The sequence below is a fragment of the Manis pentadactyla genome, chromosome 4, assembly GCF_030020395.1.
Source record: "Manis pentadactyla isolate mManPen7 chromosome 4, mManPen7.hap1, whole genome shotgun sequence".
Taxonomy (NCBI): Eukaryota; Metazoa; Chordata; class Mammalia; order Pholidota; family Manidae; genus Manis; species Manis pentadactyla.
In genome coordinates, this window is record NC_080022.1 from 175775460 (window position 1) to 175788269 (window position 12810).

General features: G+C 38.8%; 1 protein-coding gene across 4 annotated transcripts in view; it reads left to right on the top strand.

Moving 5' to 3' along the window:
* The first annotated feature begins 153 nt into the window (after window positions 1–153).
* The window catches only part of DDX42 (DEAD-box helicase 42), a 34326-nt gene continuing 21669 nt past the window's right edge, over window positions 154–12810 (top strand). Inside the window, exons 1-3 of one of the 4 annotated variants that reach the window (XM_036899765.2) lie at window positions 154–326; window positions 10330–10559; window positions 12424–12574. In XM_036899765.2, the coding sequence (XP_036755660.2) occupies window positions 10342–10559; window positions 12424–12574 (369 nt within the window). In that variant the 5' untranslated portion in view covers window positions 154–326; window positions 10330–10341. Of the gene's footprint in view, window positions 337–10329; window positions 10560–12423; window positions 12575–12810 lie in introns of all 4 variants that reach the window. The other 3 variants (XM_036899766.2, XM_036899767.2, XM_036899768.2) reach the window with 3 other exon arrangements.

Genomic DNA, 12810 nt, shown 5'->3' on the forward strand with positions numbered 1-12810 from the left:
GAACACTCCGCACCCTGACAGCAGGGCGCTGTCAGGGTGCAGGAGTCTGGCAGGTGTTCTGCAGCTTTAAGGTCCCGACCCGCCGCGCCTTCCGGGAGCCGGAGCGCCAGGCTCCGCCCTTCGACCCGCGCTCTCCACTGCGCATGTCAGGATTGCGTTCCCCTCCCCCAGTCAGCAACGGGCCGAGAGGCGGCGGCGGCGGCAGCGTCGAAGGGGGCGGAGAGCAAGGAGCGCGGCGGGACGGGGCCTGGACCGTGCGTACTTCAGCCTGTGGGATCTCTCTGGGTCGGCGGTAGTAGCAGCTGCCGCTGCAGTCACAACAGCAGGTTTGTGGAGGTGGGTCTGGACGCGGGGCCGCTACCCCTTGAGGGCACTGGAGGCAACTGCGGGGCCTAGCGAGGGTTGGGGAACCGCGGCCTCTCTTAACAAAGAGTCGGCGGAGCCTCTGGGCACTGGAGGCCTAGGGGGCCGGAGAGCGGGAGAGTGTGGGGCTCAAGTTTCTAGGCGTCCTTCCAAGCCCCGTCGCCCTCCTACGGCCCTCGCTTCTCTCGCAACTTATCCAGACCCTGTTGGCGGCTTTCGGGAGGCGGTGCGTGCCGCCCTGCAAGGGAAGGGTTTGCAGGGTACTGGTCTCCGGGGCAGGGATGGCCACGGGGAGGGTTCTGACCCAGGTCGGCAGCAGTTGGCAGATGCCTCCAAGTGGGGGGACCCGGTAGACAAAACCTACCAAATTAGTAGACAGTAAAAGGTATAGTCGGCGATCTTTGTGCAGCCCTGAAAGGAACAGTGATTAGCATCAACATCACCACACAAACTTTTTTGCGGCCTACTTAGGAGCCTCTCTGATGTCAGTAAATAATTTATATGGAGTTGCAAGCATACGCACCAATAATAAAAGGAAGAACTATCGTAGTAGTCGAGAGTTTTGGAGAGTCATAGCTTACGTCTCACCTTCGTGAAGCATTTACCCTGTGCTGCCCACTCCTTTACGTGGTCATTTAATTTCCCCTGGCCTCCCTGTATACCGTTTTTTAAAGTAATTGGTCTGTCTATTCTCTCCCCTATAGTAGACTAGATAACACACTCTGGGACTCCTAAAGGGCAGAGATTATGTCTTAATTCACTTTAACTTTCCAAAGCCAAGCCCAGTTCTGGCACATAAGAGGTGAGCAAAAATTGTTTTGTACAAAAATTAAATTTTAGACTTTCACTGGTGAAAAGAACAAGTATGTTGTATATTCCTGCACCCAGAAGGTGCCTGCTATGTGCCTTTTCCCTAGCACTGTTCTAGATCTGTGACGCCTGGCCTCCTGAGACTTCCTAATGGGAGGAAGAGACATTAAGCAAATATTTTAATTTACTATCTATTAGAAGATGATTGGTGCCTTAGGTTAAAAAAAGAAAACAGTTGGAAAGAGGGATGGGAGGTATTGCATTTTGAAATAGAATGGTCAGGGAAGTATACAGACAAGCTGATATTTTAAGCAGACTAAGATGAGAAAGGAGTGAGCCCAGTGAGTAGCTAGGGAAAGGAACATTCCAGACAGAGGGAATAGCAAGTGTAAAGGCCTTGAAGGAGACTATGCTGGCCTCTTAGAGGAACAGTTAGAAGACCACTGTGCTTGGAGCACTGCAAGCAAATGAGGGAGTAGTTGGAGATAAGGTTAGGGAAGAACTAAGGGAACACAGAACAATCAGGACCTTCTAGGCTATTGTAAGTGTATCACTTCTGTTCCGCCTGAGATGGGAACCATCTGTAGGTTTTGAGCAGAGGAGTGGTGAGATACGCCATACATTGTAATAATTTAGTGTAATTCATGGAAGAGAGCAGCTCTTAATATTTTAGCTTTATCAAAGTAATTAGCTCTTAGTTTCCTTAAGCTAACAGAGAGAGAGAATATGCCTCTAAAATAAGGGTGACCAAGCATTTACTTACACTTGGCTTTAGAAGAATGTGATGAGATTCTTGGGTTTTGTATGGATTTTTATTCAAAAACTCACTGGTTTATAGTGTATGAAATGTTCTTAAGGTGGATTATTAGATAGAGTAGATGCTAATCAACTGTCACTAGAACTCTTTCTCCTAATCCAGAAACACAAGTGGTGGAGTAACGAGGTTTTATAATCAGTTGTTTTTAGTCCATTGTTTTTGAAGTCATTTAGATCAGATTTATTTTCCACCGTTGCCCAAAACATAAATTCTAGCCAAATTATCTTCCTTTATGTCCCATGCTTACTCTAACTTCCTAGCCTTTGCTCTTTCTAGCTTTCCTCCCTAAAATGTCTTCCTTCACATTTCTCTACTCAGTTGCCTTTCTGTGCCTGCCCTAGGTTCTAGTTATTAAGCCTGTTTCCCCTTGTCAGTTCATAGTGATTGTCATGTGGCTCTTAAGTATGAAATCCCTGAGTTGAAAAGGATTTGAGTAGTCTAGGGTAGCACTTGATATTCTCCATTTACCAGTGGAGAGATTGCTTTCTGGAGAAATATTAATGATAAACATGACAGTTAATAATACTGTGCACTTACTATGCACCAAGCTTTGTTCTAAGTGGATTTTGGTGTATGAATTCAGTTTTTCACACCAACCCTGTGAAATAGGCGACATTCTCAGTATCTTACATATGAGGAAACTGAGGCCTAGAGAAGCTAAATAACTTCCTTGAGGTTCATGTCAAGTTAGTGGCAAAGCTTGAGCTTAAACATAGCCTGGCTCTGAGGTCTGTGCTGCTTTACTATGCCATTAGGATTTTCTACTCAATCACAGCATTTTAGTGCCTAGAATACCAAGTAGGACATTACACTACCTTCAGTTTTTTTCCTTGGCTAAGTTGTAAATCTCCTTGGGTCTCCTGTACATTGAATAAACATGAATAATGAGTATATGCTTTGGAAAATGAGAAATAAATGAATAAGCCTGCTTCTTCACCTATGAAACCTGTAACATGGAGTTAGATAAAGCAACACAAGTAGTTATGGTTAGTTGTTGAGTATTTTAAGATGAGAAAGGAATTTGGGGGATGAAGATAACCACTTTTCTGGTGGAATCCTATTCATGTCATAGTTCTGGGAGTTGCTATTTGAGATGTGCTTTGAGGGATAGCACCTTGGTAGACAGATACAGTGAGAGATTTGGTGGGGAGGGAATTGAAGTTAAGGGAAGAGCATTACCAAAGTGCTTGGTTTTCTTGGAAAACTGCTGCTGCCCAGGACAAATGAGTGGTAAAGTAGTTCGTTGCCATAATAGACTCATTTCCAGCCTCATTAACTCTGGAGAGCTATTATTGAATTGAAGAGAATGACAGAGTGAGAAAATGCACATTAGGAAGTTTGGGGCCAGGATCTGAAAAAACCTGGAAGAGGGTTTTCGCTGAGCATCTGAATGCTCCCCTTCCTTGGGTGTGACTTCTCTGATTCCACAGGATTAACAAACACTGCTCTTAGCCAAAGGAGATGGAAATTCATTTTCTCTTTTTACTGTTTATTTCTGATGCACTGTTACTTCACCATTTTATACTTTATACCACATAAAGTCACTTCTCATAGATGATGGAATATTTGCTGGTTGTAGATGCAGCCTCTAGATGTACATGACTTTTCCAGTAAACCATTCTTAGGACAGTAGAGGTGCAGGGCGTCAGGGAGTCACTTGTCAGATGTCAGGTACTAGTCACCTCAGAGAGGCCTTGCCTCTTGCCTTGTTTTTTTTTTTTGTTCTTGCTTTGGGGGAGGGTTTTGGTAGCACTTTTACTATCTGAAATTACATGGTTTGTTTTTTCTTTCTCCTGGACCAGTCTGAGTTCCTTGAAGGCTGGAGTTGTGTCCGATTCCATTACTGTATCCTCAGCACCTAAGAGCACTGCCTGGCAGAATAAGCACTTGGTATATTTTAAATCATTGATCACTGTAGTAGTGGTGTAGAGCCTGTATAACAGCCTTGTTCAGAAATTATTGCAATAGTAGAGGTGGAGGTAGAGGTGGAAAGAAGAGGTGTCTGTCCCTCAGTACTGGGCACAAAATAAAGTGGTCATTGATCAGTATTAAACTGTTATTACTAAGACCCAACTTAGGTCTTTCTCTTTAAACCAAATGCTTATTAAGTTTTGTTAATGGTTCTATTATATAGTTCATTTCTGTTCAAATTAGATGTTTTGTTTTACAAAGCAATCTCCTAAAGAAAAAAAATGTAGTTGAATTTTCACAAGTATTGTTTGCATTTCAGAATAGAAACAGGTCTACACAGCATCATTCTTTCCTCAAGCTGGATAACATAAAATACATGGGCAACTGGAATTCTAACTTTAATTTTCATAATTTTTATAATTGTGGTAAAGTACACATAGGGAATATTAACCATTTTTAAAGTGTACAGTACAGTGGAATTAAGTATATCCACATTGTTGTAGTACCATCACCACCATACCATCCACAGAACTCTCTTCAATCTTGTGAAACTGAAACTGCCCATTAAACAGTAACCCCTTTTTCCTCCCTCCCCCTCGGCCCTGGCAACAACCATTCTGCTTTTTCTGTCTGGGTTTGAGTACTATAGTACCTCTTTAAGTGGAATCATACAGCATTTGTCCTTGGGTGATTGGCTCATTTCCTTAACATGGTATGATTGATACTCAAGGAGGTTCATCCATGTTGTCACAGCATGTGTCAGAATTTCCTTCCTTTTTAAGGCTGAATAATATTGCTATATATATATATATATCCACATTAGTTTACTTACCTACCGCTGGACACTTGGATTGCTCCCACCATTTGGCTACTGTGAATAACACCGTTGTGAACATGGGTGTACAGATACCTGTTCCTGCTTTCACTACTTTTGGGTATACCCAGAAGTGGAATTGCTGGATCATATGGTAATTCTATAATTAAGTTTTTGAGGAACTTCCATACTGTTCTGCACAGTAGCTGAACCATTTTACATTCCCATCAGCAAAGTACGAAACTTTCAGTTTCTCCACATCTTGCCAACACTTGTTTTTTTCCTCTTGTTTTTTATAGTAGCCATCCTAAGGGTGTGAGGCAGTGTGGTTTTGATTTGCATTTCCATAGTGATTAGTAACATTGAGCATCTTTGCATATGCTTATTGGCCATTGCTGTACCTTCTTGGGAGAAATGTCTATTGAAATCCTTTGTCCATTTTTAATTGGATTTTTTTTTGGTTATTCTTTGTTGTTTTTAATGAAGTCTGTGAACTTTACCTGGGTGTTGGAAGCCATGTGGTGATTTCTATGCACTGAAGCTAGGAGGTGTTTTCATCTTTTCTGTTACCAGTTTGAGAAGTGTTTATGGAGACAGGTGAGGTTTCAGAGCTATTTGATATGAGTTTCCTGCTTGGTAGGAAGGATGTACTAGGCATATTATTATTACCTGAGAGAAGGCTTAAGAGTGGGCACCCTGCTGTGTGGTTAAGACCAAATAAGGGGAGCTTTGAGGAGACCCACAAATAGCAGTTTCTCCACATCTTGCCAACACTTGTTTTTTCTCTTGTTTTTTATAGTAGCCATTCTAACTACAGTTAATTTTTTAGTATCCTCACTGTTTTGATTTCCTTATTAACTATTTAATACATACCTCCTCCAAACAATGCTTGCTTAGAGAACGCAAGTTAATTTAATAGCCTAATCAGAGGAGGATTTGGTTTTCTTTTAACTTCGGAAAACCCGATACAATGAGATTAGGTTCTCTTTTGCTTCTTGTTATCAGCTGTAATCCCTCAGACCTCTGTGACTGTCAGGGATCTGCAACCATGTATGTGGTCTAATAGTAGGAAATACTGCTGTCAAGAAAGTAAGGAATTAATGTTGCATTGAGGGTGATTTAATCAGGAAGGCAGGATGGCTATCTAAATAGCAAGGTTTGTAATAATGAGAGATGGTGGTTTTCGCAGACACTGAGCTGAATTTTGTAGAGCCTGAATGCAGAATATTTATTCATTCAACAAAAATTTTTTTGAGCACAAACAGCTAGGCACTATGCATTTGTGCTGGACAAAACAGGGAAAGTCCCTGCCCTGCCCTCGTGGAGCTAACATTCTAGTTTAGTGGGATACATAGAAAGCACAGCTGTTTCGCCTTGCTAGGGAATAAACGAGGGGAGATGGGCAGTGTGTTCCAGATCAACTATTGAAAGGTGAGAAGACATTAAAAAGTGTTCTCAGTCTTTTGGTTGACCAAATCTCCGAAGAGTAAAGAGAAAAAGTATTGGATATTTTGCGTCTTGTTGAATCTGAAAGCCATTAAGCAGCTCTCACCTTCCCAAGGTCACACTGCCTCTTGTTTGTGGCAGAAGTCAAATTTTTGAGACCAAGTGTTTGATTTGCTGCTTTATAATCTGACCTCTTTGATTATTTACTAGGACTATGTGTACACCCATCCTTTTCTCCTATCCTCCTGTCTAGGAGGAAGAGTTACTTATTCCTCTTATTAAGGTTTTGTTAATTGTCTCTTCTAGTCTTCTCAGAACCTTGTTCTTTGATTTTTCCTGTCATCCTACATCTTCAGTTTCTATCTCTGTTTGCTTTTCCTGTTTAGCATATAAACATGCTTACATATCTTCCTCAACAAAAAGAAGTCCTCTAGTTAATACCTCACTCTCTCCTTACTCTCACTGGTAAACAGTTTGGAAAGTAATCTGTACTCCTTTTGACCTGTCTCCACCCTCTACCACTTACTTACTAGTGGTTCCTCAACCCAGCCCCTGCTGCTCCATTGAAATTGCTTTCACTGGTGACTCCTGGTTGCATATCCAGTGGAAGCTTTTTAGTTCTTACCTTACCAGCCTTCTCTTTAGTTTTTAACACCGGATGTTTCCTTCTGCCTGTGAAACTTCTCTCGTCATTTGGGTCCCTGTTCTTTACTATCCTCCTTCCCTTCCTCTCCCTTCCCTCTCTCTGTTCCTTCTCAAGTTTCCGAATGAGCTCCTCTTCCCTCCCATTCCTAGATGTTGACATGCCCTAAGTATTGACACGTCTGGCCCCCTTTCTCACTCTGCCCTCTCTCTGCTAGCTTATGTACATCAGTAACCTCAGATGCAAATGTCTATTATCGAATCTATAGCTCCATCACAGATGCCTCTGAGTTATAGACCCCACTTGGCATCTCTCCCATAGGTACTGAACTCTCACCTTCTGTGTGCTTTTCCAAGCCTTGGTTTTCTAGGTTTCCATCTCTGCTAATGGCATCACCATTCATCCAATCTGTAAAAGTCAGAAACCTCCAGCATTATTCCTTAGCTTGACATCTAGTTCGTTATGCATCCCTGTTGATTCTTTCTCATAGAGATCTAAGTAAATAGCTTTAATCCACCCCCTTTTCTCTTTATACATAGGCACTTCTTTGGATCAGTACCTTGTTATTTTACATGTGTATTTTTATAGTTACTTTGTAGCCATTTTGCCTGCCTCCATCTTTTCCTACTATGTCTCACCTATTCTTTCTAAAACACTGATCTGAAACATGTCCCCTTCTTGCTTAAAATTATTATTCCTTTTATCTGGCAGAATATAGTTTTGTGTGGTATATTCCTAGCATAGCATACTAAGCTGTTCATTTGGGCCCTGCCCGTCTCTGAAATGTGTAACTTTCCAAATGTCCTACTGAACTCTAGCTGCACTGAACTATTTCCAGTTCTCTGAGGTACTACTTACAGTCTAAAATGCCCTCCTCTGATGCTTTTTCCCTGGTCTAATGTCTCTTCAGATTTCAAATCTTAATGGAAGCATCATCTCCAGAAAACCTGTGCCTTTTTCCCGCTCATCATGGGAGGGTACCCCTCTCCAGAGCCACAGTGTACTTTTGTGCAGTACCTCTACTAGAGCACATCATGTTGTTGTTTTAGCTGGCTAAAACTACAGTGTGAACTCCTTGAGAATGGGACTGTATCTTTCATCTGTAAATGCCCAGCACCTAATATACTGTCTGACCTTCCTCAGCAAGCTTTCAGTAAACCATTGAAAATTTTCCTGTAAGAGATGATTCATGTGATTCTTAAGATCTACCCAAACCTAATGTTTTTTTTCCATCCTTCTTTTGCCTAACTTTATTTCTCTGGCTTATTTATTAGCCACTTATTATCAGTTATATACACTAGGGGAAACAAGGTTGAAATTCAGAGTCCATCATGTTTGTTGTTTAGGAACAGCTCTTGTAAAGTGAGGTTCAAAGATGGGTTAAACAATATCAGATACTAAAATTTTCTTGTAAACATTCTTACTAAATCTCATCTCACTAGAATTATATTGAATCCTGAAAGGAAAGGAGCGTCACACAGCAGCAATTCACCGGAGAATTCCGCTTTATTGGGGAAAGGTGCTGGGTTATATAGGAAGGGGCATGGGGTGATTGTGGTGTAACTTCTATGAGGCTGGTGGCTATTGGCTAGGTGCTGGGAGTGGGAGTGAGGAGAGAGGTGATCGGTCTTCAGGTGGCGCCATCGGGAACTGAGGACCTGGAAGAGAAGCCGGAAGTTCGCCATCTTACTTGGTGGGGGCCCTTCAAATCCTCTTAAGAGAAAGTAGAGATGGTCTTAATTAAGTTCGGATAAACTAATAATACTAAGTACTTACATTAGCCGTGCATAACTTTTGTGGAAGGTCCAAAATGAATAAAGATAGTCCCTACCTGGCACTAAGGGTAGAGATTGACATGGCATAAATCAAATCTAACACGTAGCCAACTGAACCAAGTGCTAATACAGTAGCAGTTCATACAAAACCTGTAAGGCATATATATACAGGTGATACAGGTGTATATGTAAGGGAGGGGCATTGAAACAGAAAAGTAGAGCATGTTGTTCCTGGTCCCTTCAGTGGTGTCATTATAAAAAGCAGTTTTTGGAACTCTTTTCCACATTCGCTTCAGGGTCCATTATAAACATTAAAATTTTCTTATTAATGATAAACTTTAATACAAAGAAGAAAGTAAAAATCAAATAACTGCTCTTAACATTTGGATAAACAGCCTTCTAGCTGTTTTTTGTATATGTAACACATGCTTTTATGTTGAATCATTCCACCCACCTTGTTTTATGCCCTTATTTTACCCATTGTGTAATGGACACTTTTCCATAAATGTGAGTAGTAATAAAAATTTTAAAACTTAGAATGTGTATTCTCTTTGGTTAAGCAATTGCATTTAAAAAAATTGATCCTAAGGAAATAATTAGGGTATGCACAAAACAAAGGTATATGTTTCATAACATTATAAAATAGTAGTGGAAACGTATTTATTGACATTTAAAGATGTTCACAGTATATTGTTAGGTGAAGAAATCAGTAACAAATGATAGGTCCAGTGTGGCTTCAGTTTTGTTTTTAAATTTTGTGTGTGTGTGTGAATACAAATATATGTAGAAAAATAAGTAGCAAAAGATATAAAATTATCTGGGAGAGGAAATTTCAGGTAGTTGTAAATTTTCCTTTTTTCTTTCCTAGTTTTTTTCATTTCTATAAAATTTAGGTAACTTGTGTCGTTCAAAAAGAATTTTTAGAGCCAAGACCAATAAGATAGGAGGCATTGTTTCTAAACTGATTTCATCAATGCTCAGGAAATTTCTTTGTAATCCAGAACCATAATCTAAGTGACTACTTCAGGCAAAATAGCAAAGAGTCATGGTTTCTGCCTGGGTAGTGTTCTAGTGGGCTGTTGCTCAATAAATGCACAGTTCGTAAGTATCCTTGTGAGACAATTACACAGATACTTTCTAGATTAATCTTTTAAGTTTTGAATCTATGATTCTTCTAGATACCCTTACCAGAGGACAGTCTTTGATTTTGGGACAGTCTTGCTGATAGTACCTCACTCTCTGTTATAGCAACCATTACATTATATTGTAATTGTAGGTTGTTTTTATCTTTCGTTTTTGTTATTTGTTTTTTTATCTATTTTCCTGGTAGCCTGTGAACTCCTTGAGGATAAAGATAAGGAGATTAAATCTTTTCATCTTGATATCTTCAGTTGCCTAGCACAAGCATATCAGGTCCTTCAATATACTTGCTGTCTTCCAAGTATTTTTGACAGCTTAGAAAATGTTAAGTTAGCAAGCAATCAAATCCTTTTGAAGGGGATGATATTAAATAATGCATTCTTGTCTTCATTGAGATCCCAATTTAAAAAAATCTCCTGTATTTTAGAAAATATGACTTTTATTGAGGTTAGCATATTGTATATATATCTGAAGTACAGAGTTATTAAAGTTTCAATTGAGAGGCAAAAATTTTAAATAAAATTATAGGTGGAGGTTTAAAGAGACATGAAAATCAGTGGATTGTACTTTAAAAGGTTCAGTTAATATTAGTGTATCTTGCTCCTAACAGATCATTGACAGCATGAACTGGAATAAAGGTGGCCCTGGCACTAAGAGGGGATTTGGCTTTGGAGGCTTTGCCATTAGTGCTGGAAAGAAGGAGGAACCTAAACTCCCCCAACAGTCCCACAGTGCTTTTGGGGCAACCAGCTCTTCTGGTTTTGGAAAGTCGGCTCCACCACAGCTCCCTTCTTTCTACAAAATTGGATCTAAACGGGCCAACTTTGATGAAGAAAATGCGTAAGTGGTAATTTAGCTAAGGCTGGGCTTTGAGACGCTCATTCCATCAACAGAAATGGAGGCAAAGAAACCATTTGTTTACCAAATAATAGTGACTTCTTAAATTGGTTATCACACTGGGTTGCATAACAATGAACTACACACACAAATGCATATTAATTTATATAGTGGATTCCATTCATTTAACTGAAGAAAATGTATCCCTGAACTTGTAAACTTGTTCTCCAGGAAAATGACACTTGACTTTGCGAAACTTTAAACATCTACTTCTGTGTTTAATTCCTGAACAACAGACGTTTTAATAACTGCTGCTGTATACTTTAAAAATTCCAATCTTAAGGGTTTTTTTAATTTAAAAAAATGAGTTGCACTGTTCCTAAAAAGTTAAATTGTCAGGTTTACTCATTGGAAAGGAATGTAATACTTGTGTACTTACTTATACCTTTACTTGTTCCAAAAAAGATTTGAGGCCATTGAAACCTAAATATGGCTGAAGAGTTTTAAATAATTCACATGGTTTTGATGGTCTATACTGAAATCTTTTATTGACATCATATAAGTTGTTTTGAAAACAGGACATTGTTAAAAACTGGTAGGGACACAGTTTGCCTCAACACCCAAGTTCTTTAAACTATTATGTTGTATCTTCTTAATAGTGGCAAAATGATCTATTCAGATTTTTGCCCAGTTTTCTGGAAACATTTACCAGTTATCTTTTTCGACTTGATTGTCTATTAAGGTGGTTACTATAAGAAGCCAGGGTTTGAAGGTTTGAGCTCTAATTCCTATAGATTGTAATTTCTCTTTGTTGAATCTGAAGAAATCTTTTACTGCTGTTATTTCCAATCCAGTTGTGACACTGCTTAAGCTTTTTTTTAAATTAAAAAAACCCTTAAGATTGAAGTTTTTAATAAAGTACAGAGCAGCATTTATTAAGACATCTTTTGTTCAGAAATTAAATACAAAAGTAGATGTTTAAGGTTTAGCCAAGTCAAGGGTCATTTTTCCAGAGAGCAGTTTACTACTTAGGATACTTTTTTATTAGTTAAATGAATGAAACCTACTGTATAAATGAGTATGTGTGTGTGTGTGTGTGTGTGTAGCACATAACAGTTGTTAGAGCTTTTGAAATAAGTCCTATGAAGACTTGAAATGCTTTAAAATTTTTAAGGTACAGTTCTTTATTTAAACTAATATTTGGTTGTCTTATGTAATTATGAAGCAAGGTCTAAAACAATTGTTTTGTTTTGTTTTAGTTTATTAAGAAGTATATAGATAATCCTTCTCTGGAATGTTTGTAAGTCTTTCTCCAGACGTTGAAGTTGTCTCTTCTGAGTACTGAAGTAGTAGTGTGTTGAATTGTTTTGGATTGAACGTAAATTTTTAATTCCAGAAGTTTCCTGTTGGTCCTTAGAAAATAGCCTTACTTCTGAGGTCCCTAATCTTATGAACATAGCTCTAAAAATATTTTAGAGGATTATAAAGAATAAACAATTTCAAAAATTTCATACAAAAGTAATTTTTTTCTGTAGAATATACTCTTTAATATTTGCATATCTATTCAATAATGATATTTAAAATTTTTACTCAAAACTCATGCCTTTTAACAGAACAGGAAATATGATTTGAACAGACACAATTGAAATGGAGAATCTGCTATGACTTTTTTTTGGAACTAGAATTTTTCATGTATTAAATAATACTTAATAATTACATCCTTAGCCAAAACTTGTAGGTCTCTAATTTGGCCTGTATAGTGGTAAATCTCTTAATAGTAACATACAATAAAAATTTCCATAAAATGAAAGATGCACCAACTCAAAAGTAAACGTTCATTTTACCAATCATGCATTTTAATTTTCAGATATTTTGAAGATGAAGAAGAAGACTCCAGCAATGTTGATTTACCTTATATTCCTGCTGAAAACTCACCTACCCGCCAGCAATTCCATTCCAAGCCAGCAGATTCTGACAGTGATGATGACCCCTTGGAAGCATTCATGGCAGAAGTAGAGGCAAGTAGCAGCTCTTGTTAAAATGTTAAGTAACTACAAATTGATCAAATTAACCTCATGGAGAATTTGTTTTCTGGCCCCTTTTTTGAAGAATTTTGTGCTTGTATCTACAGTTTCTTAAACTTCCTCTTGTTCCTCTAGCATTTTCAGAGATGACCAGTGCCTAGAAATTTAAACTGTAACTTTTGAATATATTAACCCAAGATTTGTGTGTATTTTGTTATAATTCTTCTTTA